This window comes from Amblyraja radiata, chromosome 29 (assembly GCF_010909765.2).
Source record: "Amblyraja radiata isolate CabotCenter1 chromosome 29, sAmbRad1.1.pri, whole genome shotgun sequence".
NCBI lineage: Eukaryota > Metazoa > Chordata > Chondrichthyes > Rajiformes > Rajidae > Amblyraja > Amblyraja radiata.
Genome location: NC_045984.1, coordinates 32,074,692 through 32,101,874, shown reverse-complemented (window position 1 = coordinate 32,101,874; position 27,183 = coordinate 32,074,692). Strand labels below are relative to the sequence as shown.

General features: G+C 48.4%; 1 protein-coding gene across 1 annotated transcript in view; it reads left to right on the top strand.

Moving 5' to 3' along the window:
- The window catches only part of kcnn1 (potassium calcium-activated channel subfamily N member 1), a 90,209-nt gene that overhangs the window by 30,562 nt on the left and 32,464 nt on the right, over positions 1–27,183 (top strand). Inside the window, exon 3 of the mRNA XM_033047209.1 lies at positions 23,796–23,891. Within this exon, the coding sequence (XP_032903100.1) occupies positions 23,796–23,891 (96 nt within the window). The remainder of the gene's footprint in view (positions 1–23,795; positions 23,892–27,183) is intronic.

Here is a 27,183-nt window from a genome sequence, read left to right as displayed (position 1 = left end):
CATATAACATATAACATATAACAATTACAGCACGGAAACAGGCCATCTCGGCCCTACAAGTCCGTGCCGAACAATTATTTTCCCTTAGTCCCACCTGCCTGCACTCAGACCATAACCCTCCATTCCCTTCTCATCCATATACCTATCCAATTTATTTTTAAATGATACCAATGAACCTACCTCCACCACTTCCACTGGAAGCTCATTCCACACCGCTACCACTCTCTGAGTAAAGAAGTTCCCCCTCATGTTACCCCTAAACTTCTGTCCCTTAATTCTGAAGTCATGTCCTCTTGTTTGAATCTTCCCTATTCTCAAAGGGAAAAGCTTATCCACGTCAACTCTGTCTATCCCTCTCATCATTTTAAAGACCTCTATCAAGTCCCCCCTTAACCTTCTGTGCTCCAGAGAATAAAGACCTAACTTATTCAACCTATCTCTGTAACTTAGTTGTTGAAACCCAGGCAACATTCTAGTAAATCTCCTCTGTACTCTCTCTATTTTGTTGACATCCTTCCTATAATTGGGCGACCAAAATTGTACACCATACTCCAGATTTGGTCTCACCAATGCCTTGTACAATTTTAACATTACATCCCAGCTTCTATACTCAATGCTCTGATTTATAAAGGCTAGCATACCAAAAGCTTTCTTTACCACCCTATCTATATGAGATTCCACCTTCAAGGAACTATGCACGGTTATTCCCAAATCCCTCTGTTCAACTGTATTCTTCAATTCCCTACCATTTACCATGTACGTCCTATTTTGATTTGTCCTGCCAAGGTGTAGCACCTCACATTTATCAGCATTAAACTCCATCTGCCATCTTTCAGCCCATTCTTCCAAATGGCCTAAATCACTCTGTAGACTTTGGAAATCCTCTTCATTATCCACCTCGTGGTCGCGTTGAGGCGCACGGGCATCGTGTGGCCGCGCGGGGCCGATCCCACTGAGAAGCGCGGAGGGGTATGGAGTTGTGCGCGACATTGCGCGGGGCTCCGAAATTTTTGTGGCAAACTAAATCTTCGTGCGCCAATGGTCTGTCGCGGAACTGACGGCCAAAGTGGGACAGGCCCAAGACCCTGGTGTGACGCAACGTCTCACCTACAACAGCAGCAGATGCAGGCAAACGATCGCCAAGCTCGGCCTGGGGCTCACGGCCGTTGCGGTCCGGATCCGCCGCCACATCTACTCCCAGAGCGGGGCCAAGAAAATTGAAGATAGACACAAAATGTTTTGGGTCAAGACCCTTCTTTCAGACTGAAGAAGAGTCTCGACCCGAAACATCACCCGTTGCTTCTCTCCAGAGATGCTGTCGGTCCCGCTGAGTTACTCCAGCTGTGTGTCCATCTTCAAATGACGTCACGCGCTCCAGACGGCTGTGCGTACGCATGTAATCGCGCGCGACCTTCGCGGGACCGTCGCGCCTCAATGCGACCACGAGGTCGCGTAATTAGCGTGCCAAGGACACGCAAGTGGGACAGGGGCTTTAGGGAAAGGAGGATTCAAGGAAAGTTCTGTGAAATGGTGGAGACCTAACGAGAGTGAATAGTGACAAGGAATCAGATCAGATCAGAATAAATTTATTGGCCAAGTATGTATACATACAAGGAATTTGACTTGTGTAAGAAGGAACTGCAGATGCTGGAAAAATCGAAGGTGGACAAAAATGTTGGAGAAACTCAGCGGGTGAGGCAGCATCTATGGAGCGAAGGAATAGGTGACGTTTCGGGTCGAGACCCTTCCGGGTCTCGACCCGAAACGTCACCTATTCCTTCGCTCCATAGATGCTGCCTCACCCTTAAGGGTCTCGACCCGAAACGTCTCCTATTCCTTCGCTCCATAGATGCTGCTGGTCCCGCTGAGTTTCTCCACCATTTTTTGTCTACCTAGGAATTTGACTTGCTGCCTTGCTCACAGAAGTCCTCGTTTGTTGGGCGCAGAAGTGTCCACTTTGTTGTTACGAGGACATAGATTTGCAAGGAATATACACCTTGAACGGTGTGCGCGCGTACGTGATCCCGGTCGCGGGACGAGTGCTCCAGAGCGCTTTCCCCCCGGGTCCTCCCACGTCCCACGCATCTGCAGTTCTTTGTTAAACAAGTCAATTTCCTTGTATGTTTACATACGTGGCCAATAAATGTATTCTGATCTGATCTTGGACACTAAGGACAATTTTTACACTATACTGAGCCAATTAAACCTACAAACCTGCACGTCTTTGGAGTGTGGGAGGAAACTGAAAATCTCGGGAGAAAACCCACCCAGGTCACAACGTACAAACCCCGTACAGACAGCACCCATTTTTTTTTTTGCATGACTGTAAGGGAAAAATAATTTTGTTGTCACTTCATTGTAGACAATGACAATAAATTAAATTAAATTTAAAAATAAATAAATAAGTAAATTGAGTTAAGACCCATAACCATATAACAATGGTCATGGGCTTTAATTTTAATTATTTATCCATTTAATATTTAATTAAAATTTAATTAAAATTAAATTAAATTAAATTAAAACCCATAGTCGGGATCGAACCCTGGTCTCCGGCGCTGCAAGTGCTGTAAGGCAGCAACTCTACCGCTGCGGCAACGGTGGCGCCCTCTACTGAACGGCATCTCATCTTCTATCTGAACGCATTGTATGGCCTGTAGACAAAAATGCTGGAGAAACTCAGCGGGTGCAGCAGCATCTATGGAGCGAAGGAAATAGGCGACGTTTCGGGCCGAAACCCTTCTTCATTCTATGGCCTCCAAGATTCAACCTTGAATTCAACAATCTCAGATAATTGTTCTGCTTTCCCCCATTTGTGCCTCTTCCAGTCGGACTTGTGAATCTTTACCTGTGGCTCTGCCGCCCTCTGTCACCGTACACTGTTCAACCTCTCCTGCCTTCCACCCGGCTTCAACCCCTCCCTTCTGCTCCCTGCACGTCACAGCTGCTTCCCAACTCTAACCTCTTTCTCGTTCTGATGAAAGGGCCAATGTCCTGCCAGAGTACTTAAGGAAGTAGCTCCAGAAATAGTGGATGCATTAGTAATAATCTTTCAAAATTCTTTAGATTCTGGAGTAGTTCCTGAGGATTGGCGGGTAGCAAACGTAACCCCACTTTTTAAGAAGGGAGGGAGAGAGAAAACGGGGAATTACAGACCAGTTAGTCTAACATCGGTAGTGGGGAAACTGCTAGAGTCAGTTATTAAAGATGGGATAGCAGCACATTTGGAAAGTGGTGAAATCATTGGACAAAGTCAGCATGGATTTACAAAAGGTAAATCATGTCTGACGAATCTTATAGAATTTTTCGAGGATGTAACTAGTAGCGTGGATAGGGGAGAACCAGTGGATGTGGTGTATCTGGACTTCCAGAAGGCTTTCGACAAGGTCCCACATAAGAGATTAGTATACAAACTTAAAGCACATGGCATTGGGGGTTCAGTATTGATGTGGATAGAGAACTGGCTGGCAAACAGGAAGCAAAGAGTAGGAGTAAACGGGTCCTTTTCACAATGGCAGGCAGTGACTAGTGGGGTACCGCAAGGCTCAGTGCTGGGACCCCAGCTATTTACAATATATATTAATGATCTGGATGAGGGAATTGAAGGCAATATCTCCAAGTTTGCGGATGACACTAAGCTGGGGGGCAGTGTTAGCTGTGAGGAGGATGCTAGGAGACTGCAAGGTGACTTGGATAGGCTGGGTGAGTGGGCAAATGTTTGGCAGATGCAGTATAATGTGGATAAATGTGAGGTTATCCATTTTGGTGGCAAAAACAGGAAAGCAGACTATTATCTAAATGGTGGCCGACTAGGAAAAGGGGAGATGCAGCGAGACCTGGGTGTCATGGTACACCAGTCATTGAAAGTGGGCATGCAGGTGCAGCAGGCAGTGAAGAAAGCGAATGGTATGTTAGCTTTCATAGCAAAAGGATTTGAGTATAGGAGCAGGGAGGTTCTACTGCAGGGTCTTGGTGAGACCACACCTGGAGTATTGCGTACAGTTTTGGTCTCCAAATCTGAGAAAGGACATTATTGCCCTAGAGGGAGTGCTGAGAAGGTTCACCAGACTGATTCCTGGGATGTCAGGACCGTCTTATGAAGAAAGACTGGATAGACTTGGTTTATACTCTCTAGAATTTAGGAGGGGATCTTATAGAAACTTATAAAATTCTTAAGGGGTTGGACAGGCTAGATGCAGGAAGATTGCTCCCGATGTTGGGGAAGTCCAGGACAAGGGGTCACAGCTTAAGGATAAGGGGGAAATCCTTTAAAACCGAGATGAGAAGAACTTTTTTCACACAGAGAGTGGTGAATCTCTGGAACTCTCTGCCACAGAGGGTAGTCGAGGCCAGTTCATTGGCTATATTTAAGAGGGAGTTAGATGTGGCCCTTGTGGCTAAGGGGATCAGAGGGTATGGAGAGAAGGCAGGTACGGGATACTGAGTTGGATGATCAGCCATGATCATATTGAATGGCGGTGCAGGCTCGAAGGGCCGAATGGCCTACTCCTGCACCTAATTTCTATGTTTCTATGTTTCTATGTCCTGCAGCGTTAACTGTCCTTCTCTCTCTCCGCACACTCTTCCCAGCATTTTCACAAACTCTCTCCCGCTATGATGAGTGTTTGTCGGCTCCTGCACCCGCTGAGTTTCTCCGGCACTTTTGTCTACCTAGCTCAGGACACTTCCAGTTCCCAGCCCTGCGACGTGGACACTTCTGCTATGGGACATGTGCAAAAATAAAATGGCTCCTCTACTTGACTCCTCCAACACTTGTCTGCGCTCCAGAAGAGCTCAATTGATGTGCGATGTTGCTAAGACTGGGAAATCCCATACCAGGAAACTGTGCTAAGTGTGTCAGGCCTGATGCCGCAGTTAGCTGATCAGCTACAATTCTCACATTTGTGTCACAGGGATATTCCAGACACTATTTCTCACTCATTCATCTGCTCAGCTGAAAGAAGCCACGCTCCCTTTCTCTTGCCTTTGTTAAGCAATGGCTCATAGATGCCTCGGGGCCTGCTCGTCTTTCTAAAGGACAAATTCGCAGCTGCAGAACGCCCAAGCGAGCATTAAAACTGATGAATTACAGCAGCCATCAATCCCTGTGACACGGAGGCTAATTTCTGAGCCGCACCAACCATTAACTGCGGAGCTGAATGACCCGATAATGTGTTTTAAGATAAAATGGATAAAAATGCTGGAGAAACTCAGCAGGTGAGGCAGCATCTATGGAGCGAAGGAATAGGTGACGTTTCGGGTCGAGACCCTTCTTCAGACTGATGTGGGGGTGGAGGTGGGGGGGGGGGGAAGAAGAAAGGAAGGGGTGGGGACAGTGGGCTGTGGGAGAGCTGGGAAGATGAGGGGAAGGAGGGAGAAAGTAAGGACTTTCCCACTGCAAGTTGGAGGAGGAGCAGCACCTCATATTTCACTTGGGTAGCTTACACCCCAGATATAGATTAAGATAAAGGAAATATTGATATTTTCTGCCAAAAGGCATGCTCATTAAAAGATGCTCGGGTTGTTTGCGAGAGACTTTCGACTTTGGAGATGCAGCACAGAAACAGGCCCTTCTGCCCACCGAGTCCATGCCGAACAAGACTAGTTCTTTCCTACACACACTAGGGACAATTTACAACTATACCAAGCCAATTAATCTACAAACCTGTACGTCTTTGGAGTGTGGGAGGGAACCGGAGCACCCGGAGAAAACCCACGCAGGTCACGGGGAGAACGTGCAAACTCTGTACAGACAGCGCCCGTAGTCAGGGTCGAACCCGGGTCTCTGGCGCCGTGAGGCAGCAACTCTACCGCTGTGCCACCGTGCCACCCCTGCACGAGGGAGGGAGAGAGAAAGAGAGAGAGAGATAGATAGATAGAGAGAAAGACAGAGAGGCTTAGGAAGTTTGACATGTTCCCAACAACCACCTCCAACTTCTGCAGATGCACCGTAGAACGCATTTTATTGGGACGCATCATTCATGGTTTTGGTAACAGACTGCAAGAAATTGCAGAGTGATATAGACAATAGACAAAAGGTGCAGGAGTAGGCCATTCGGCCCTTCGAGCCAGCACCACAATTCAATGGCTGACCATCCCCAATCAGTACCCAGATCCTGCCTTCTCCCCATATCCCCTGACTCCTCTATCTGGATGTAGCCCAGACCATCACACAAACCAACCTCCCTTCCATTGAAGGTACACAAAAAAGCTGGAGAAACTCAGCGGGTGCAGCAGCATCTATGGAGCGAAGGAAATAGGCAACGTTTCAGGCCGAAACCCTTCTTCAGACTCCCTTCCATTGACTCCATCTACAACCCATGCTGCCTCGGCAAGGCCAGCAGCATCATCAAGGACTAGTCTCACCTCAGGTCACTCCCTCTTCTCCCCTCTCCCATCAGGCAAGAGGTACAGAAGTGTGAAAACGAACACACACCTCCAGATTTAGGGACAGTGTCTTCCCAGCTGTTATCAGGCAACTGAACCATCCTACCACCAACTAGAGAGCGGTCCTGACCTCCCATCTACCTCATTGGAGACCCTCGGACTATCTTTAATCGGGCTTTACCTTGCACTAAACGTTATTCCCTTTATCCTGTATCTGTACACTGTGGACGGCTCGATTGTAATCATGTGTTGTCTCTTGTTTGACTGGATAGCGCGCAACAAAAAGCTATTCAATGTATCTCAGTACAGGTGAAAATAATAAATGAAACTAGTTTAGTTTAGTTTAGAGATACAGCATGGAAACAGGCCCTTCGGCCCACCGAGTCCGGACCGACCAGCCATTGCCGCACATTAACACTATCCCACACACACTAGGGATAATTTACAATTTTACCGAAGCCAATTAACCTACAAACCTGTACGTCTTTGGACCGTGAGAGACAGAAGACACAAAGCCAACTGAGGAATGAATAAGCGGAACAGACTGAGCAGGGACAGGGGGAACGGTATGATGATCATAACATATGATGAGCGTTTGTCGGCACTCGCTGGAGTTTAGATGAATGAGGGAGGACCTCATTGAAACGTACAGAATAGTGAAAGGCCTGGATGTGGAGGGGATGTTTCCACTAGTAATGTTAAACTAGTAATGTTTCCACTGTAATGTTAAAATTGTACAAGGCATTGGTGAGACCAAATCTGGAGTATGGTATACAATTTTGGTCGCCCAATTATAGGAAGGATGTCAACAAAATAGAGAGAGTACAGAGGAGATTTACTAGAATGTTGCCTGGGTTTCAACAGCTAAGTTACAGAGATAGGTTGAATGTTAGGTCTTTATTCTCTGGAGCGCTGAAGGTTAAGGGGGGACTTGATAGAGGTCTTTAAAATGATGAGAGGGATAGACAGAGTTGATGTGATCAAGCTTTTCCCTTTGAGAATAGGGAAGATTCAAACAAGAGGACATGACTTCAGAATTAAGGGACAGAAGTTTAGGGGTAACATGAGGGGGAACTTCTTTACTCAGAGAGTGGTAGCGGTGTGGAATGAGCTTCCAGTGGAAGTGGTGGCGGCAGGTTCATTGGTATCATTTAAAAATAAATTGGATAGGCATATGGATGAGAAGGGAATGGAGGGTTATGGTATGAGTGCAGGCAGGTGGGACTAAGGGAAAAAAGTTGTTCGGCACGGACTTGTAGGGCCGAGATGGCCTGTTTCCGTGCTGTAATTGTTATATGGTTATATGGTTATATGATAGTGGGAGAGTCTAGGACCAGAGGTCACAGCCTCAGAATTAAAGGACGTTCTTTTAGGAAGGAGATGAGGAGGAATTTCTTTAGTTAGAGGGTGGTGAATCTGTGGGATTTTTTGCCACAGAAGACTGTGGAGGCCAAATTTTAATTTGTGGATATTTTAATTTTCTTGATTATTACGGGTATCAGGGGTTATGGGGAGAAGGCAGGAGAATGGGGTTCGGAGGAAGAGATGGAATGGCCGGGTAGACATGATGGGCCGAATGGTCTAAGTCTGCTCCTATCACTTATGATCTTATGAGAGTGACAGACAGATAAACGCAGGGATACAAACAGCAGCACATAATCAGAAGTTGAGACGGAGAGACAGACAGGCGGAGACAACACAGGGCCTAATTGGGAACCAAACACTTGTCTAGGGTGTAGAGTTTCCTTGTGGTTAGTTAATGGTTGGATGAGGTGTCAGGAGGACTGGTGCGGTGACATGGAGGGCCGTTATCAGACACCTAGTACATCCTGTACCTCTGACAAGGGAACAACAGAGGAGGGCTTTGTGTGAGGAGCTAAAGAATAGCTCGTCAGCCGGAACCTGCCTTACAGTCGCTTTACCTGAGTTGCTGCCTTACAGCGCCGGAGACCCGGGTTCGATCCCGACTACGGGTGCTGTCTGTACGGAGTTTGTACCTTCTCCCCGTGACCTGCGTGGGTTTTCTCCAGGATCTTCGGTTTCCTCCCACACTCCAGGTTTGTAGGTTAATTAGCTTTGGTAAAAATTGTAAAATTGGCCCTTGTGTGTGTGTAGGATAGTGTTAGTGTGCGCGGGGATCGCTGGTCGGCGTGGACTCGGGCTGAAGGGTCTGTTTCCGCACTGTATCTCTAAAGTCTAAAGATTGACGAGGTCGTGATTAATAAGGGTTTCAAAGGTTATGAGGAGAAGGCAGGAGAACACGGTTGACAGGGAAAGATAGATCAGCCATGATCGAATGGCGGAGTAGGGCCAAATGGCTTAATTCTGCTCCTATGTCTTATGAACATAGGAAGTATGATTAAGAGAAGGGATTCCTGATACTGGGGCTGAGAGAATGGATCAGCTGGGCTTGTACACTCTGGAGTTTAGAAGGATGAGAGGATATCTCATTGAAACGTACAAGATTGTTAAGGGTTTGGACATGCTAGACTCAATGGGCCGAATGGCCTAATTCTGCTCCTGTGACTTATGAACCTATGAGAGGAGGCACACTACACCAGAGCTGATGGCTGCGTCTGGTCGTATTCTTGTGCGCTACGCTCCAACGTGAAGATAAACAGCTTCGAGCCGTTTGTTACCTGAAGCAAGATGGCGGATATGGTGGAAGCTGATTCAATGGGTGCACTTGAAAGAGAATTGGATAAATACTTCAAAGGGATACTTGCACGGCTTCGAGGGAAAGCGTAGGGGGAGTTCGTTCGCTCGTGTGTCAGAAGACGTGTAGCTCGCCGTTGGCTTCCGTCGGCGTCCAACACGTTGGCGGAACTGGTCGCCCGCCGCGCGCGACAGAGTGCATCGTGTCGTCGCTTCTGGGGATCGCCACGAGGAGGAGGCTTCTGTCATGATCCCCTCAAGGGCCTGTCCCACTTACGCGATTTTTTCGGCGACTGCCGGTGATAGTCGCAGCAGGTGGCCGAAAATGTCCAACATGTTGAAAACCCAGCGGCGACCAGAAAAAGGTACGACTCTTTGGGCGACTACTCGTGACCGTACTGGCGTCACGTGTCGACATGGTCGCCTGTGTGGTCGTGAGTAGTCATTTAGCCATTTTGAACGGAGACGAGGAAAGACTTTTTCTCACAGAGAGTTGTGAGTCTGTGGAATTCTCTGCCTCAGAGGGTGGTGGAGGCAGGTTCTCTGGATACTTTCAACAGAGAGCTAGATAGGGCTCTTAAAGATAGCGGAGTCAGGTGATATGGGGAGAAGGCAGGAACGGGGTACTGATTGGAGATGATCAGCCATGATCACATTGAATGGCGGTGCTGGCTCGAAGGGCCGAATGGCCTACTCCTGCACCTATTGTCTATTGTCTATTGTCTATGGTCGCCCAAAGAGTTGTGCCCTTTTCTGGTCGCCATTCAACACGCTGAGGATTTTCGGAGACCTGCTGCGACTATCGCCGGCAGTCGCCGAAAAAAATCACGTAAGTGGGACAGGCCCCTTTAAGGGCGAGTGAGACCACACATGCGACCAACGCCATTGGTTTCCTGTCCATCTCCTGAGCTGGGAGACGCGAGGTGCTAGTCTGGTTGTTAATTTAGATATGCAGCATGGAAACAGGCCCTTCGGCCCACTGAGCCGGGGCTGCCCTGACTGTACATTGGTTCTATCCGACACACTAGGGACAATTTACAACAGCCAATTAACCTACAAAATCTTTGCACTGCGGGAGGAAACCGGAGAAAACCCATGCGGCCTTTTGCGTACAATGTGAACCAATAGACCTTGCAAGGAATAGATTGGATAAATGCACTGAGTCTCTTGCCCAGAGTTGGGGAATTGGGAACCAGAGGACATGTTGTCCTTCAGGTTCCTGTTAAATCTTTCCCCCCTCACCCTTTCCCCCCTCATCCTCTGCGTGTGGGCTATATGTATGTACTTAATCTATGAACCAATGTTGTATAACGTTAGTACCTCCACCAATGTAAAGCACTTTGTTCAAGTTCAAGTGAGTTTATTGTCATGTGGCCCTGATAGGACAATGAAATTCTTGCTTTGCTTCAGCACACAGAACATAGTAGGCATTGACTACAAAACAGATCAGTGTGTCCATATACCATCATGGCCAACGAGAGTTGTTTTTTAAATGTGCTATAGAAATAAAAGTGACTTGACTTGACATAAAACTACATCCTCTGGTTCTCGATTTCCCTACTCTGGGTAAACGACTCTGTGCACACATTCTATCTATTCCCTATAATGTTCAGTGATTACGGAGAGTCGGATTGTCAAGGAAGACTCTCTCTAACTTCTACAGGTGCACAGTCGAGAACATGCTGACCGGTTGCATCGTGGCTTGGTTCGGCAATTTGAGCGCCCTGGAGAGGAAAAGATTACAAAAAGTAGTAAACACTGCCCAGTCCATCATCGGCTCTGACCTTCCTTCCATCGAGGGGATTAATCGCAGTCGCTGCCTCAAAAAGGCTGGCATTATCATCAAAGACCCACACCATCCTGGCCACACACTCATCTCCCTGCTACCTTCAGGTAGAAGGTACAGGAGCCTGAAGACTGCAACAACCAGGTTCAGGAATAGCTACTTCCCCTCAGCCATCAGGCTATTAAACCTGGCTCGGACAAAACTCTGATTATTAGCAACCACTTTCTGTTATTTGCACTACCAGTTTATTTATTCATGTGTGTATATATTTATATCATGGTATATGGACACATTTATCTGTTTTGTAGTAAATGCCTACTATTTTCTGTGTGCTTAAGCAAAGCAAGAATTTCATTGTCCTATACAGGGACACATGACAATAAACTCACTTGAACTTGAACTTGATTCTATACAAGGAAACAGTAGGGTGAGAATATCTTCGTATCTTGTATTACAATCTCCCCCGACAGTCCGATCCCCCTGACCGAGTCTACTCATGGGATTTAGAAGGATGAGAGGATCTCGTAGAAACATATAAGATTCTTCAGGGATTGGACAGGCCAGATGCAGGAAAAAAAATTCCCGATGTTGGCGGGGGGGGGGGGGAGTCCAGAACCAGGGGTCACACAGTTTAAGAATAAGGGGTCGGCCATTTAGGACTGAGATGAGGACGGCAGTAGAGGCCAATTCACTGGATGTTTTCAAGAGAGAGTTATGGGCCTGTCCCACTTACGCAGCTTTTTCGGCGACTGCCGGCACCCGTCATAGGTCGTTGCCCGAAAATCCCCTATTCCTTCGCTCCATAGATGCTGCCTCACACGCTGAGTTTCTCCAGCATTTTTGTCTACCTAAGCATTTGTTCTGTTGTGTTTGAGCACATAGAAACTTAGAAACATAGAAACATAGACAATAGGTGCAGGAGTAGGCCATTCGGCCCTTCGAGCCTGCACCGCCATTCAATATGATCATGGCTGTTCATCCAACTCAGTATCCCATCCCTGCCTTCTCTCCATACCCCCTGATCCCTTTAGCCACAAGGGCCACATGTAACTCCCTCTTAAATATAGCCAATGAACTGGCCTCAACTACCATCTGTGGCAGAGAATTCAACAGTTTCACCACTCTCTGTGTAAAAAATGATTTTCTCATCTCGGTCCTAAAAGACTTCCCTCTTATCCTTAAACTGTGACCCCTAGTTCTGGACTTCCCCAACATCGGGAATAATCTTCCTGCATCTAGCCTGTCCAACCCCTTAATAATTTTGTAAGTTTCTATAAGATCCCCCCTCAATCTTCTAAATTCTAGCGAGTACAAGCCGAGTCTATCCAGTCTTTCTTCATTATTCAGTGGGAGACGAGAAGTGATCACTGCCCTGAGACATTTAACCAGGGGGGATAGGATGGAGTCAATGTCATCAGTCTGAAGAAGGGTTTCGGGCCCGAAACGTTGCCTATTTCCTTCGCTCCTTAGATGCTGCTGCACCCGCTGAGTTTCTCCAGCACTTTTGACTGCCCTGAGACAGTCGGTTAGCGTTGAAGAATCCATCCCAATAGATTCCTCGACGGCACCGTGCATCGTGGAATCCAGCGTCACTAACTGAAATAATGCCTGTGAAATATGACACAAAGTTGGGTGAAGGCCAACACAAACTGCCTGCTCCACTTTCACCCGAGATGTGGAATCCCCGGCAGAATCCCAACGGAAACAGGAGACGCAAACGTAAAAAACGCTGGGAGCGCTCAGTATTGTTAGGTAGCATCTGCGGAAAGAAAGGGAGTTGATGCTTCAGAGCGACATGGGCCAAACGCAGGCAAATGGGACCCTCTTAGATGGGGGAATCCACGATAGAAGGTAGACACAAATGCTGGAGAAACTCAGCGGGTGCGGCAGCACCTATGGAGCGAAGGAAATAGGCAACGTTTCGGGCCTGAAACCCTGAAGGAAATAGGCAACGTTTCGGGCTGAAACCCTGAAGGAAATAGGCAACGTTTCGGGCCGAAACCCTTCTTCAGACTGATGACATTGACTCCATCCTATCCCGTTGCCTGTTTCCTTCGCTCCATAGATGCTGCTGCACCCGCTGAGTTTCTCCAGCACTTTTGTCTACCTCCGATTTTCCAGCATCTGCAGTTCCTTCTTAAACAGTTTATCGTTAGAGTCAGATGTGATTGAGGCAGTGCAGCGGAACTCTTCTTTAGAGGAATCGACGAGTTGGTCTGAAGGACCTGGTTCCCTGCAAAATGGTTTTGTCACAACAGGGAAATAGTGTAAACAAGTTAGGTTTAAGGTGCAGAGGGGGGGGAGAAATTTAGTTTAGTTTAGCTGTGAGATACAGCGTGGAAACAGGCCCATCGGCCCACCGTGTCTGCGTCGACCAGCCATCACCCCGTACACTAGAACTATCTTACACACTAGGGACAATGAGCCATTTTCCCCCGAAGCCAATTAACCTACAAACCTAAGACAGACAGAATCATACTTGATTCGCTAAGTATGTTTTGCAACATACGAGGAATTTCACTGGCCAGGTCATTCATACAATTAAAAGTAATAGATCACTCAAAATCATACATTTTAACATCAACATCCACCACAGTGACTCCTCCACATTCCTCACTGTGATGGAAGGCGAAATAAAGTTCAAGTCTCTTCCCTTAGTTCTTCTTCGGTCGTGGGCCTCGAGCCCTCCGTTGACGGGACGATCTTGACTCCCATGGCCAGCGGCGGTCAGGCCCTCAGTGTCGAGGCGGTCAAGCTCCCGCATCGGGGGGGATGTCAGCTCCCCCGTGCTGGGCGATCGAACCTCGCGTCGGGGCTGGTCGAACCTTTCGCGACGTTGGAGCTCCCGACTCGGCCTCACCCGAGACTGCGAGCCCTTGATATTGATTCCGAGGTGGTCGCGGTGGGAGCGATCCCAAGCAAGGGATCCGCTCCGATGTTAAGTCCGCTCCCCGCGGTGGGGCTCACGACAGTCCGAGGCGGCTTCCAGCTCCGTCGATGGTAGGCCGCAGAGCCCGGAGAATGTGATCCGAAAATTGATAGCATCTCCGGGAAGGTAAGAACTTTCCCCCGATCCCCTCCCCCCACACAAAAAGATGGAGCAACTCAGCGGGTTACAGAGCATCTCTGGAGAAAAGGCATAGGAGACGTTTTGGGTCGAGACCCTTCTACAAACCTGTAGGTCGTTGGAGCGGGGGGAGGATACGGGAAAACCCAGAGAAAGCCCCCCACGGTCACAGGGAGAAACGTACAAACTCTGGACGGACAGCAGCCGTAGTCAGGATCGAACCCGGGTCTCTGGCGCGGTGAGGCAGCAACTCTACCGCTGAGCCGCTCTTCTTCATCTTTTAATGAAGCGGTCTCCTGGAATGTTAACTTTTTTCGGAAGTTGATAGGTCGCAGGAGCAGAATTAGGCCATTCAGCCCGTCGAGTCTACCCTGCCATTCAGTCGTGGCCGATCTATCTCTCCCCCTCAACCCCATTCTCCTGCCTTCTCCCCATAACCGCTGATACCTTTTTTTCTATCTTCTGCAGATGCTGCCTGACCTGCTGATTGTATCTTTAAGAAGGAACTGCAGATGCTGGAAAATCGAAGGTGGGCAAAAATGCTGGAGAAACTCAGCGGGTGAGGCAGCATCTATGGAGCGAAGGAAATAGGCGTCGCCTATTTCCTTCGCTCCATAGATGCTGCCTCACCCGCTGAGTTTCTCCAGCATTTTTGTCTACCTGGTGATTATATCGAGCATTTTCTCTTTTGATTTCAGATTTGGAGCAACTACTGACATTTCTATGTCCCTGTCAAGTGATGTCGTAGCATTCCTCTAGTCCTCAAAGTACTTCCTAAGACAACTGTGTGTAACTGTATCTGGGGCCCCATATCTGAGGAAGGATGTGCTGGCTCTGGAGAGGGTCCAGAGGAGGTTTACAAGAACGATCCCAGTGATGTGTGGGTTTACCTATGATGAACGCTGGGCCTGTACTCGCTGGAGTTTAGAAGAATGGGGGGCGGTGGGGGGGAACCTCATTGAATCTTACCAAATAGTGAAAGACTTGGATAGAGTGGATGTGGAGAGGATGTTTCCACTAGTGAGACCAAATCTGGAGTATGGTGTACAATTTTGGTCGCCCAATTATAGGAAGGATGTCAACAAAATAGAGAGAGTACAGAGGAGATTTACTAGAATGTTGCCTGGGTTTCAGCAACTAAGTTACAGAGATAGGTTGAATAAGTTAGGTCTTTATTCTCTCGAGCGCAGAAGGTTAAGGGGGGACTTGATAGAGGTCTTTAAAATGATGAGAGGGATAGACAGAGTTGACGTGATCAAGCTTTTCCCTTTGAGAATAGGGAAGATTCAAACAAGAGGACATGACTTCAGAATTAAGGGACAGAAGTTTAGGGGTAACATGAGGGGGAACTTCTTTACTCAGAGAGTGGTAGCGGTGTGGAATGAGCTTCCAGTGGAAGTGGTGGCGGCAGGTTCGTTGGTATCATTTAAAAATAAATTGGATAGGCATATGGATGAGAAGGGAATGGAGGGTTATGGTATGAGTGCAGGCAGGTGGGACTAAGGGAAAAAAGTTGTTCGGCACGGACTTGTAGGGCCGAGATGGCCTGTTTCCGTGCTGTAATTGTTATATGGTTGTTATATATGGTTAGTTGGAGAATCTAGGACCGGAGGTCAGAGCCACAGAATTAAAGGACGTTCCTTTAGGAAGATGAGAAAGGATTTATTTAGAGGTTGGTGAATGTGTGGAATTCTCTGCCACAGAAGGTAGTTGAGGCCAGTTCATTGGCTATATTTTAAGAGGGAGTTAGATGTGGCCCTGGTGGCTAAAGGGATCAGGGGGTATGGAGAGAAGGCAGGTACAGGATACTGAGTTGGATGATCAGCCATGATCACATTGAATGGCGGTGCAGGCTCGAAGGGCTGAATGGCCTACTCCTGCACCTATTTTCTATGTTTCTGTTCTTTGCTACAGTCGGTTGTGGAGGCCAAGTCAATTGATATTTTTAAAGAAGAGATGGATTAGTGTGGGTGTCAAGGTGTTATGTGGAGAAAGCAGGAGCATGGGGTTACGAGGGAGAGATAGATCAGCCATGACTGAATGGCGGAGTAGACTCGATGGGCCGAATGGCCTAATTCTGCTCCTGTCACTTATGACCTTATGACTTTACCTGGCTCAGAATCCATGCTGTTACAAGGGTTTGATTCCATCCAAGACCACAAGAAAATTGCGTTGAATTGTGGACGCAGCCCAGACCATCATACAAACCAACCTCCCTTCCACTGACTCCATCTACACCTCACGCTGCCTCGGCAAGGCCAGCAGCATCATCAAGGACCAGTCACACCCATCTCCCATCAGGCAAAAGGTACAGAAGTGTGAAAACGCACACCTCCAGATTCAGGGACAGTTTCTTCCCAGCTGTTATCAGGCAACTGAACCATCCTACCACAACCAGAGAGCGGTGCTGAACTACTATCCACCTCATTGGTGACCCTCGGACTATTCTTGTTTAAGAAGCAACTGCAGAAGCTGTAAAATGGAAAGTAGACAAGAATGCTGGAGAAACTCAGCGGGTGCGGCAGCATCTATGGAGCGAAGGAAATAGGCAACGTTTTGGGTCGAGACCCTTCTTCAGACTTCAACCCGAAATGTTGCCTATTCCTGTGCTCCATAGATGCTGCCTCACCCGCTGAGTTTCTCCAGCATTTTTGTCTACCTTCGATTGTCCAGCATCTGCAGTTCTTTCTTAAACATGATAAGGGAATATCCTTTAGTGTCACATCAAGTCCAGTAAAGTGTTCAAAAATAGTTTGAGGCTCTCCAATGAGGTAGATAGTAGTTCAGGACCGCTCTCTAGTTGGTGATAGGATGGTTCAGTTGCCTGATAACAGCTGGGAAGAAACTGTCCCTGAATCTGGAGGTGTGCGATCGTTTTCACACTTCTGTACCTCTTGCCCGATGGGAGAGGGGAGAAGAGGGAGTGACCAGGGGGTGAGACTGGTCCTTGATGATGCTGCTGGCCTTGCCGAGGCAGCGTGAGGTGTAGATGGAGTCGATGGAAGGGAGGTTGGTTTGTGTGATGGTCTGGGCTGCGTCCACAATTCTCTGCAATTTCCTGCGGTCTTGGGCGGAGCTGTTCCCAAACCGTGCTGTGAAATGCTTTCTACGGCTCATCTGTAGAGATGGCTGGAGTTTTTCCAGCCAGAGGTTGTGCACACAAAATGTGCAAAGGGTGTTATGAAGGAAGGGTGGCGCGGCTGGTGGAGCTGCCGCCTACCAGCGCCAGAGACCCAGGTTCAATCCTGACATCGGGTGCTGCCGGTGTGGAGTTTGCACGTTTGTTGTAGTAATGCAGTGAAAGCTACACCTTACTGAGATTAAATCGACATCAGCCTTTGATCACTGATATTTTGTGATATTGCCGTAGGTTTAGAGTCATAGTTATAGATGTCATAGAGTCTTACAGTGTGGGAACAGACCCTTCGGCCCAACTTGCCCATGTCGACCAACATGTCCCATCTACACTAGTCCCACTTGCCTGAGTTTTGCCCATAACCCTCTAAATCTATGCTATCCACGCACCTGTCTATATGTTTCTCAAAAGTTGTGATAGTCCCTGCATCAACTACCTCCTGTAAACAGCTCATTCCATAATTCTACTGCGTTGGTGTAAATAAACGTTGCCCCTCAGGTTCCTACTAGAACTTTACCCCTCACCTTAAACCCATGTCCTCTGGCTCTCGATTCCCCTACTCCGGGCCAAAGGCTCTCTGCGTCTACCCGATCTATTACCCTCATGATTCTGTACGCCTCTATAAGATCAACCCTCGTCCCCCTGCGTATCAGGGTGCCACGGTGGTGCAGCGGTAGAGTTGCTGCCTCACGGCGCCAGAGACCCGGGTTCGATCCTGACGACGGGTGCTGTCTGGACGGAGTTTGTACGTTCTCTCTGTGACCTTGTGGGTTTTCTCTGGGTGCTCCGGTTTCCTCCCACACTCCAAAGACATAGGTTAATTGGCTTAGTATCATCGAAAATTGTCCCTAGACTGTGTAGAACAGCGTTAGTATGTGGCGATCGCTGGTCGGCATGGACTTGGTGGGCCGAAGGGCCTGTTTCCTCAACGTATCTCCAAACTAAACCAAACGTACAAGTTTGTAGGTTAATTGGCTTCGGTAAATTTGTAAATTGTCCCTAGTGTTGGATAGTGTTAGTGTGCGGCGATCGCTGGTCGGCATGGACTCGGTGGGCCGAAGGGCCTGTTTCCGCGCTGTATCTCTAAAGTCTAAAAGGAAGTGTCAATCAAGTTTCAGGGAATAATGTCCCAAGCCTGCTCAACCTCTCCCTATAGCTCAAGCCCTGGAGACATAATCCAGCAGGTTCCAGACTGATAGAATCGCGCGTCTACCAACTAGACTGATTACAGTCGTACATCTAAACACTGCAGACTTGACCTCCCGGTTGCCAAACACTTCAACTCCCCCTCCCATTCCCAATCTGTCCTTTCTGTCCTGGGCCTCCTCCATTGTCAGAGTGAGGCCCAGCGCAAATTGTAGGAACAACACCTCATATTTCGCTTGGGCATCTTACACCCCAGCGGTATGAACATTGACTTCTCTAACTTCAAGTAACCCTTGCTTTCCCTCTCTCTCCATCCCTCCCCCTTCCCAGTTCTCCAACCAGTCTGACTGTCCCCCTAATTACATTTTATGTGTTTCCCCTTTGGATCGTTTTCACACCTTACACCTCCTTATCTCCGTATCTCCCTCTCCCCTGACTCCCAGTCTGAAGAAGGGTCTCAACCCGAAATGTCACCCATCCCTTCTCTCCAGAGATGCTGCCTGAGTTACTCCAGCATTTTGTCAGACTGCAGTCGATGTTCTGGGTTCACTCAGCTGTTTTATGGGAGTATGTCACAGCAGATCGAACAGCAGCAGCTGCTGCACAGTTCGTGAGTAGGATACAAATTCCTGACTCTCAAAGGTTTTGGCTGCGGGGAGCCCAAAGTGCCCGGGGATGAGTGTGCCGTAAGGCACCGCAGTTGTTCGTTAACACCGAAGATAGACACAAAATGCCGGAGTATGGAACTCAACTAATTTTGATCAGTACGGGTGTCAGAGGGTGTGGTGAGAAGAGATAGGTATATGGACGGGAAAGGAATGGAGGGTTATGGTCTGAGTGCAGGTAGATGGGACCAGGTGAGAATAAGTGTTAGGCACGGACTAGAAGGGCCGAGATGGCCTGTTTCCGTGCTGTAATTGTTATTTGGTTATCAGGCAGGAGAATGGGGTTGGGAGGGAGAGATAGATCAGCCATGATTGAATGGCGGAGTAGACTTGATGGGCCGAATGGCCTAATTCTGCTCCTATCCCTTATGACCTTATGAACTCAGCGGGACCGGCAGCATCTCTGGAGAGAAGGAACGGGTGACGTTTCGGTTCGAGCCCCTTCTTCAGACGTCTGATGGGTGCTAGTAATCTTTTGGCCCCTCACCCTCACTGCAGTCCCAAGCCCAAAGATTAATCTTTAAACTTAGATCTATTTATTATTGCAGCCCCCCCCACACCCCCACCCAATGTGTCACTGCAGAAAATGAACCTGAAATGGCGCCATATACCTGAACGATTCCTTTTTTCCCTCCTGTTTCTTCCCAGTCTGAAGAAGGGTCTCGACCCAAAACGTCACCCATTCCTTCTCTCCAGAGATGCTGCCTGTCCAGCTGAGTCACTCCAGCATTTTGTGTCTATCTTTGGTGTAAATCAGCACCAGCAGTTCCTCCCTACACTTTTTTTTTCTTTCCCCCCGCAGGTTATGGAGTCTTTTGCACAAACTGGGGGGGGGCACATTAGTTCCCTGTTTTTTCGGTGTCAATTTACAAATCGGAGACAGGTCCGCAACTGACAAACGCGCTGTGAATTCACGACTGACGCGAACTGTGATATTTTTGCAGCTTGAAGGAACTGCAGATGCTGGAAAATCGAAGGTGGACAAAAAATACTGGAGGAACTCGGCGGGTGAGACAGCGAAGGAAAAAGGCGACACCTTTAAGGGTGAGGCAGCGTCTATGGAGCGAAGGAATAGGTGACGTTTCGGGTCGAGACCCTTCCGGGTCTCGACCCGAAACGTCACCTATTCCTTCGCACCATAGACGCTGCCTCACCCTTAAGGGTCTCGGCCCGAAACGTTACCCATTCCTTCGCTCCATAGACGCTGCCTCACCCGCTGAGTTCCTCCAGCATTTTTTGTCCCCCTGTGATATTTTTAGTGTGTGTGTTCTCAGTCCGTTTTCCTTTTAACTGTTTTATCCGTGCTGTTGTATTTTTTCTCGGTCTCTATCTTCTACGTTGCTGTCTCCATGCCCCCTTGTTTTCTCATTTTTCTTCTTATTCCAAAGTGCTTGAAACTCTCCATTCTGCCGCCCAACAGTGTACTGAAGTGTGTGTCTGAGGTTAGTGTTCTGGCTGTTTTAACGTGTGCCCTATGCTTGGTACTGTTGTGTCTGAGTCTGAGACCTGCCACCATGGTCAACACACTGACTGCCCCCCACCACCTCCCCACCCCCCAGTGTGTCAGGTCGAGTGTGCCTTTCAAGTTAAGGGCCTGTCCCACTTACGCCAAATTTTTCCGGCACCCGTCAATAGTCGCAGCAGGTTGCCGAAAATTTTCAACGTGTTGAAAATCCAGCGGCGACCAGAAAAAGGTACGACTGCTCGCGACCATAAAGGCGTCACGGTCGACATGATCAAAGAGCCGTTCCTTTTTCCTGATTTTCAACACGTTGAACATATTCGGCAACCTGCTGCGACTATGACGGGTGCAGGCAAGTCGCAGAAAAAAATCACGTAAGTGGGACAGGCCGTTCAGCGTCTGAGGTTAGCGTCCCAGAGGGTCGGAGTTTCCCCACCGGTTTTTTTTTTGAGCCAGGGTTTATCGTTGTACCTTGCGAGCTGCCGCAAGTCCAAGGTTTACTCGAGTGTGTCTGTGTGTGTCTGAGACTCGCATCTGCCCCCGCCGTGTGCCAGTGATTAATACTTGCCCCGTTGAGTCAATTAAGTAATTGTCCTCCGATGTGTGGCTGAGATTTGCTCCTCTGACATTAATGTCCTGATTGTTCGCGACGCGAGTCTGGGGGTTAGATGCTGTCGGCTCCGGTTATTGTCTGCTCTGTGGTGGGTATGAGAGGCGTCGTGTTGCCGCTCCTGTGTGAGTGTGAGTGTGGCTGCCTAGCTTAGCCTAGCATAGCCTAGCATAGCCTAGCATAGCCTAGCTTAGCCTAGCATAGCCTAGCATAGCCTAGCATAGCCTAGTTTAGCCTAGCATAGCATAGCTTAGCCTAGCATAGCATAGTGGCAAGTGTCCTGACTGCACCAGCTTGTCATTGGGGTTATAGTGCTGTCCAAATAGCCTGTTTCTGTGCTGTAAATACTATGCATGTTAATGAAGATGAAGCTAAACATTGTTTAGAGACAAGAGAGATGTGTGGTGGGGGTGAGGGTATGGGAGGGGGGGGGTGAGGGGGGAGTGGGGATGGGAGGGGGGGGTGAGGTGGGGGGGGGGGGGGTGGGGGAAGGGGGGAGTGGGGGGGATTGGGGGGAGGGGGGACAGGATGGTGAAAGGATGGTTGTCCAAACATGGTTGCCTGCATTGGCCTAAAATTCTGACGAACCCAAGATGGATTTTGGGGTAAAACTCAACCACAAATGGCCACAGCCGTGACAATCTCTGTCACCTCAAGGCTGTGGAGGCCAAGTCAGTGGATATTTTGAAGGCAGAGATAGATAGATAGATTCTTGATCAGTACGGGTGTCGGGTTATGGGGAGAAGGCAGGAAAATGGGGTTAGGATGGAGAGATCGATCAGCCATGATTGAATGGCAGAGAAGACTTGATGGGCCGAATGGCCTAATTCTGCTCCTATCACATGAACTGATGAATCTCGCCTATGAGTGGAATGGAAACTCTCATTCCAGAGACATGTACAGATAACCCAGGCAGACTATGCAGTGCAGTATTAAAGGGCCACTGCACTGCTGGAGATATGGCCCCTGAACCATAGAGTTGTACAGCCTAGAAACAGGCCTTTCGGCCCATCGTGTCTATGCCGGCCTTCATGCCCTCATATTAATCCTACATGCCTCCATTAATTCCATATCCACCCATGTCTTACTCATTCAAGCACCAGTCCCCAATGCCTCCTCAATGTGATGTTCCTACCTCACCACCTCCTCTGGCAGCTCATTTCAAACAACAAATACATTTTGTGTCAAAAATTAAACCAAACTAAACTAAACCAGACCAGACCAAAAATATCCACTGACTTGGCCTCCACAGCCTTCATTGGCAAAGAATTCCACAGATCCACCACCCTCCAGCTTAAGAAAGACCACCTTGGCTCCTTTCTAAAGGTACGTCCTTTAATTCTGAGGCTGTGCCCTCTGGTCCTAGACTCTCCCACTAGTGGAAACATTCTCTCCACATCCACTCTATCCAGGCCTTTCACTATTCGGTAAGTTTCAATGAGGTCCCCCCCCCCCCATCAATTTTGTTGTCACCTGCAGATGTACTAATCATGGCACCTATACTCTCATACAAGCCACTTGTACATGCGAAGAGTGTCAGAGGACAGGGCATCGACCCCTATGGTAAAACACTGGTCACAGGCCTCCAATGTGAAAAGCAACCCTCCACTATCACCCTCTGCCTCCTACCACCAAGCCAGTTCTACATCCAGTCTGAAGAAGGGTCTCGACCCCGAAACGTCACCTAGTCCTTCGTTCCACAGATGCTGCCTCACCCGCTGAGTTCCTCCAGCATTTTTGTCTACCTTATATTTAGGGAAAGTGTGAATGGATGGCCCGGCACGGTGGTGCAGCGGGTAGAGCTGCTGCCGCACAGCGCCGGAGACCCGGGTTCAATCCTGACTGCAGGTGCTGTCTGTACGGAGTTTGCACGCTCTCCCCGTGACCTGCGTGGGTTTTCTCTGGGTGCTCCGGTTTCCGCCCACACTCCAAAGACACATGCGGGTGTGCAGGCTAATCGGCTTCAGTAAATTGTCCACATTGTGTGTTTAGGGTGGAACTAGTGTGTATTCCTTTAGCCAAAGCATAATCATCAACCAAGCCATCCTGAAAATCAATTCTGATTGATTTTGTTGATCGTGGGTCGGCACGGACTCGGTGGGCCGAAGGGCCTGTTTCCACTGTTTCTCTAAACTAAACCAAACTAAAATAAATTTAGTAACCCTGAGTTTAACAGATTGTTTGGTGGGGGTGGGGAAATATAGTAATTTAATAACCTTTGAATAGTCAGGGGAAGAGCGCAAACGCGATGCGAGAGAGAGAGAAATAGTGGAGTGGTGAGGTGGGACTTTGGTAGAGAGTGAATTAACAGGAGCAAGGTTTGGTGCAAAGATCCTATAGCGAGCAAGATAGACCACTCGACGATTCATGGGTAATTTTCGGCCCCATTTCCGTAACCGGCTTCCGTCTCCGCACCAAAGATCCCGTAGCGGAGCAAAGATACTAGTGCGGAGACGGAAGCCGGTTACGGAAACATCCTTGTAATAAATAAAAAGTTATTTGGTAAAAATCTTCTCCTCATTTTCAGAATTTTAATTTATTAACACAAACTGTTCCCCCGCAACGTTGATTACACTGCGAGTCGGGTCGGGTCCGGTTACGGAAATGGATGAAAAAAAGGCCCACGTTCCGCTATGTTGCGTACTACACGTCAGCCCCTTGCATGTAGCAGGAGTGGTCTAACTTGCTCCGCTATAGGGTCTTTGGTTTGGTGGGCAGGAGGGTAGGTGGGGTGCAGCGATGTTTAACTTTGGTGGGGCGCATTGCTCCTGAAGTTTTCTCTCTGTTTGAACTTCCTTGCTAGAGAGACAGTGGCTGAGATATTCCAGCAGTACCTGTGGAGTTGTGTGTTTGTGTCTAACCACCTCTCTCCGTTGCATTCCAGGCTTCTCTGTACTCCCTCGCACTCAAATGCCTTATCAGCCTCTCCACTGTAATATTACTGGGTCTCATTATTGTCTATCATGCTCGTGAGATTCAGGTAAGGCATCAACCTTCCTTTCCGAGTCTTCCCCCCCCACCCCTTGTCTTCTCCTCCTTCCCCATAACCGGCTCAGGTAGCGACTGATACAGTGAGGGGGCAGTGGTCACGGGGTCACAGACAAGAATCAACCCGCGTCTTGCCTCGCCTGCCCCCCCGCGTTCAACTCTCAACTCTGCCGCACGCTCTAAACCATTGGGTGTGTGTGGGGGCTTTTTTTGCAACCAATTTTTTTCCAGGGCTGTAGTATCCGACAAAGGTGACAATTTATTTCCCATTGCCCTTGAGAAGGTGTGACTGATCAGCCGTCTTGAACCACTGCGGTGGGCTTGAGATGAATCTGTTCCTACATTGACATTGCATCAAGGGTCTCGAAAGTCCTAGATGGCTTGATCGTAATCATGTATGAATCGTTCCGCTGACTGGATAGCACGCTATCAAAAAAAAGCTTTAATAGACAATAGATAATAGGTACAGGAGTAGGCCAGTCGGCCCTTCGAGCCAGCACCGCCATTCAATGTGATCATGGCTGATCATCCCCAATCAGTACCCCGTTCCTGCCTTCTCCCCATATCCCCTGATTCCTATCTAGCTCTCTCTTGAAAGCCCTATCTAGCTCTCTCTTGAAAGCATCCAGAGAACCGGCCTCCACCGCCCTCTGAGGCAGAGAATTCCACAGACTCACCACCCTCTGTGAGAAAAAGTGTTTCCTCGCCTCTGTTCTAAATGGCTTACCCCTTATTCTTAAACTGTGGCTTTTCATAAAAAAGAGCCATGATAACTTTTCACCTTACCTCGTGACATTAATAAACAGAACTAGACCAACCTAATCTTAAATTCAAGGATGCTTAGATGTATAGATTTAGAGATATAGCACAGAAGCAACGCCTTTGACCCACAGTGGTGTCAGGGTGATTGGTGGTAGGTGCGGACTCGATGGGCCGAAGGACCTGTTTCCATGCTGTATCTAAACTAAACTAAACTGAACATTTTACACTAGGACAATGCATGGCAGAGAGTGGAGGGTCATAAGGTCATAAGTGACAGGAGCGGAGTTAGGCCGTTCGGCCCATCGAGCCTACTCCGCTATTCAATTGTGGCTGATCTACCTCTTCCTCCTAACCCCATTCTCCTGCCTTCTCCCCATCACCCCTGACACCCGTACTAATCAAGAATCTATCTATCTCTGCCTAAAATATATCCACTGACTTGGCCTCCACAGCCGTCTGTGGCAAAGAATTCCACAGATTCACCACCCTCTGACTAAAGAAATTCCCCCTGATCTCCTTCCTAAAGGAACGTCCTTTAATTTTGAGGCTGTGACCTCTAATCCTATTCATAGAGGGCGATGAGTGGAGTGGAATGATGTGGGTCACGGCACAGATAATCAGAGTGTTAAACGACCTCCAGAGAGATCAGTGGGTACAAGGTGAGAGGATGGTCTAGGGAGCGATACAGTGTGGAAACAGGCCCTTCGGCCCAACTTGCCCACACTGCCCAACAATTCCCATCTACACTAATCCCACCTACCTACATTTGGTCCATATCCCTCCAAACCTGTCCTATCCATGTACCTGTTCAACTCTTACTTAAACATTGGAATAGTCCCAGCCTCGACTACCTCCTCTGGTAGCTCGTTCCATACACCCACCACCCTTTGTGTGTAAAAGTTACCCCTCAGATTCCTATTAAATCTCTTCCCCTTCACCTTAAACCTATGTCCTCTGGTCTCGATTCCCCTACTCTGGGCAAGAGACTCTGTGCATCTACCCGATCTATTCCCCTCATGATTTTATACACGAGTGACGCATCCTTGGTGGAGAATATTTATCTAATAGTCCTGCCCAAAGTAGCCGTTTCCTTCTGAATTTCAGTGGGGCCCCCATTATCAATTCTCAATCCTCTTCACCCCCCCCCAAAGAATATTTTTCTGTCTCCTCGCCTCAGCCAGCTTCAACCGATCCATAAAAACATCCTCTTTCAAGCCAAGGTAGACAAAAATGCTGGAGAAACTCAGCGGGTGCAGCAGCATCTATGGAGCGAAGGAAATAGGCAAAGTTTCGGGCCGAAACCCTGAAGGAAATAGGCAACGTTTCGGGCTGAAACCCTTCTTCAGACCCTCTTTCATGCCAAATTGGGCTGCACAGTGGCGCAGCGGAAGAGTTGCTGCCTCACAGCCCCAGAGACCCGGGTTCGGTCCCGAATACACATGCTGTCTGTACGGAGTTTGCACGTTCTCCCCGTGACGTGCGTGGGTTTTCTCGGAGATCTTCGTTTTCCTCCCGCACTCCAAAGACGTGCAGGTTTGAAGGTTAATTGGCTTGGTGTAAAATGTGTGTAAATTGTCCCTGGTGTGTGTTTGCAGGATAGTGTTAGTGTGCGAGGATCGCTGGTCGGCACGGACTCGGTGGGCCGAAGGGCCTGTTTCCGCGCTGTATGTCTGAACTATACCACACCGAGTGTTGATCCCAGCACTCAGTTGCGAGATGTGAAAGTTAACATCACTGAAATAATGCGTAAAACATGTTAATATATGCAGTGAAACATCTTGTTGAAGATTAATGTCTAAACATTCATGTTAATTGAAAAACATTCCCATTAAAATAATTCCCGGCCAATCTCCTTGACAGGTCTATCACTTGCATTTCCTGTTTCAGTGCTCACCGTGTTAAATATTTATCTCCCTGTATATTAGATGTCAGCTGTGTCTGAGAGGCTATCACTTTCACCATTAGCGCAGGAGGATGTTCCTGTCCCGAGAGCCGAGACCTTAATCCAAGATGATTCTCCTGGTATGATTTTCCACAAAATGCTGGAGTAACTCAGCGGGACGGGCAGCATCTCTGGAGAGGAGGAACGGGTGGCGTTTCGGGACTAGACCCTTCTTCAGACTGGTTAGGGATAAGTAAGGGAATCGAGAGGCAGAGACGGTGATGTGGAGAAATAAAGAATAATGAATGAAAGATGTACGATAAAGTATCGATGATAAATGAAAGTGAGTCCCACCGCAAATTGGATGAACAGCACCTCATATTTCACTTGAGTAGTTTACACCCCAGCGGTATGAACATTGACTTCTCCAATTTCAGGTAGTCCCTGCTTTCTCCCTCCTTCCCCTCCCCTTCCCAGCTCCCCCACAGCCCACCGTTTCCGTCTCTTCCTTTCTTCTTCCCGCCCCCCCCCCCCCCACCATCCCCTCATCAGTCTCGACCCGAAACGTCACCCATTCCTTCGCTCCGTAGATGCTGCCTCACCCGCTGAGTTTCTCCAGCATTTTTGTCTACCTTCGATT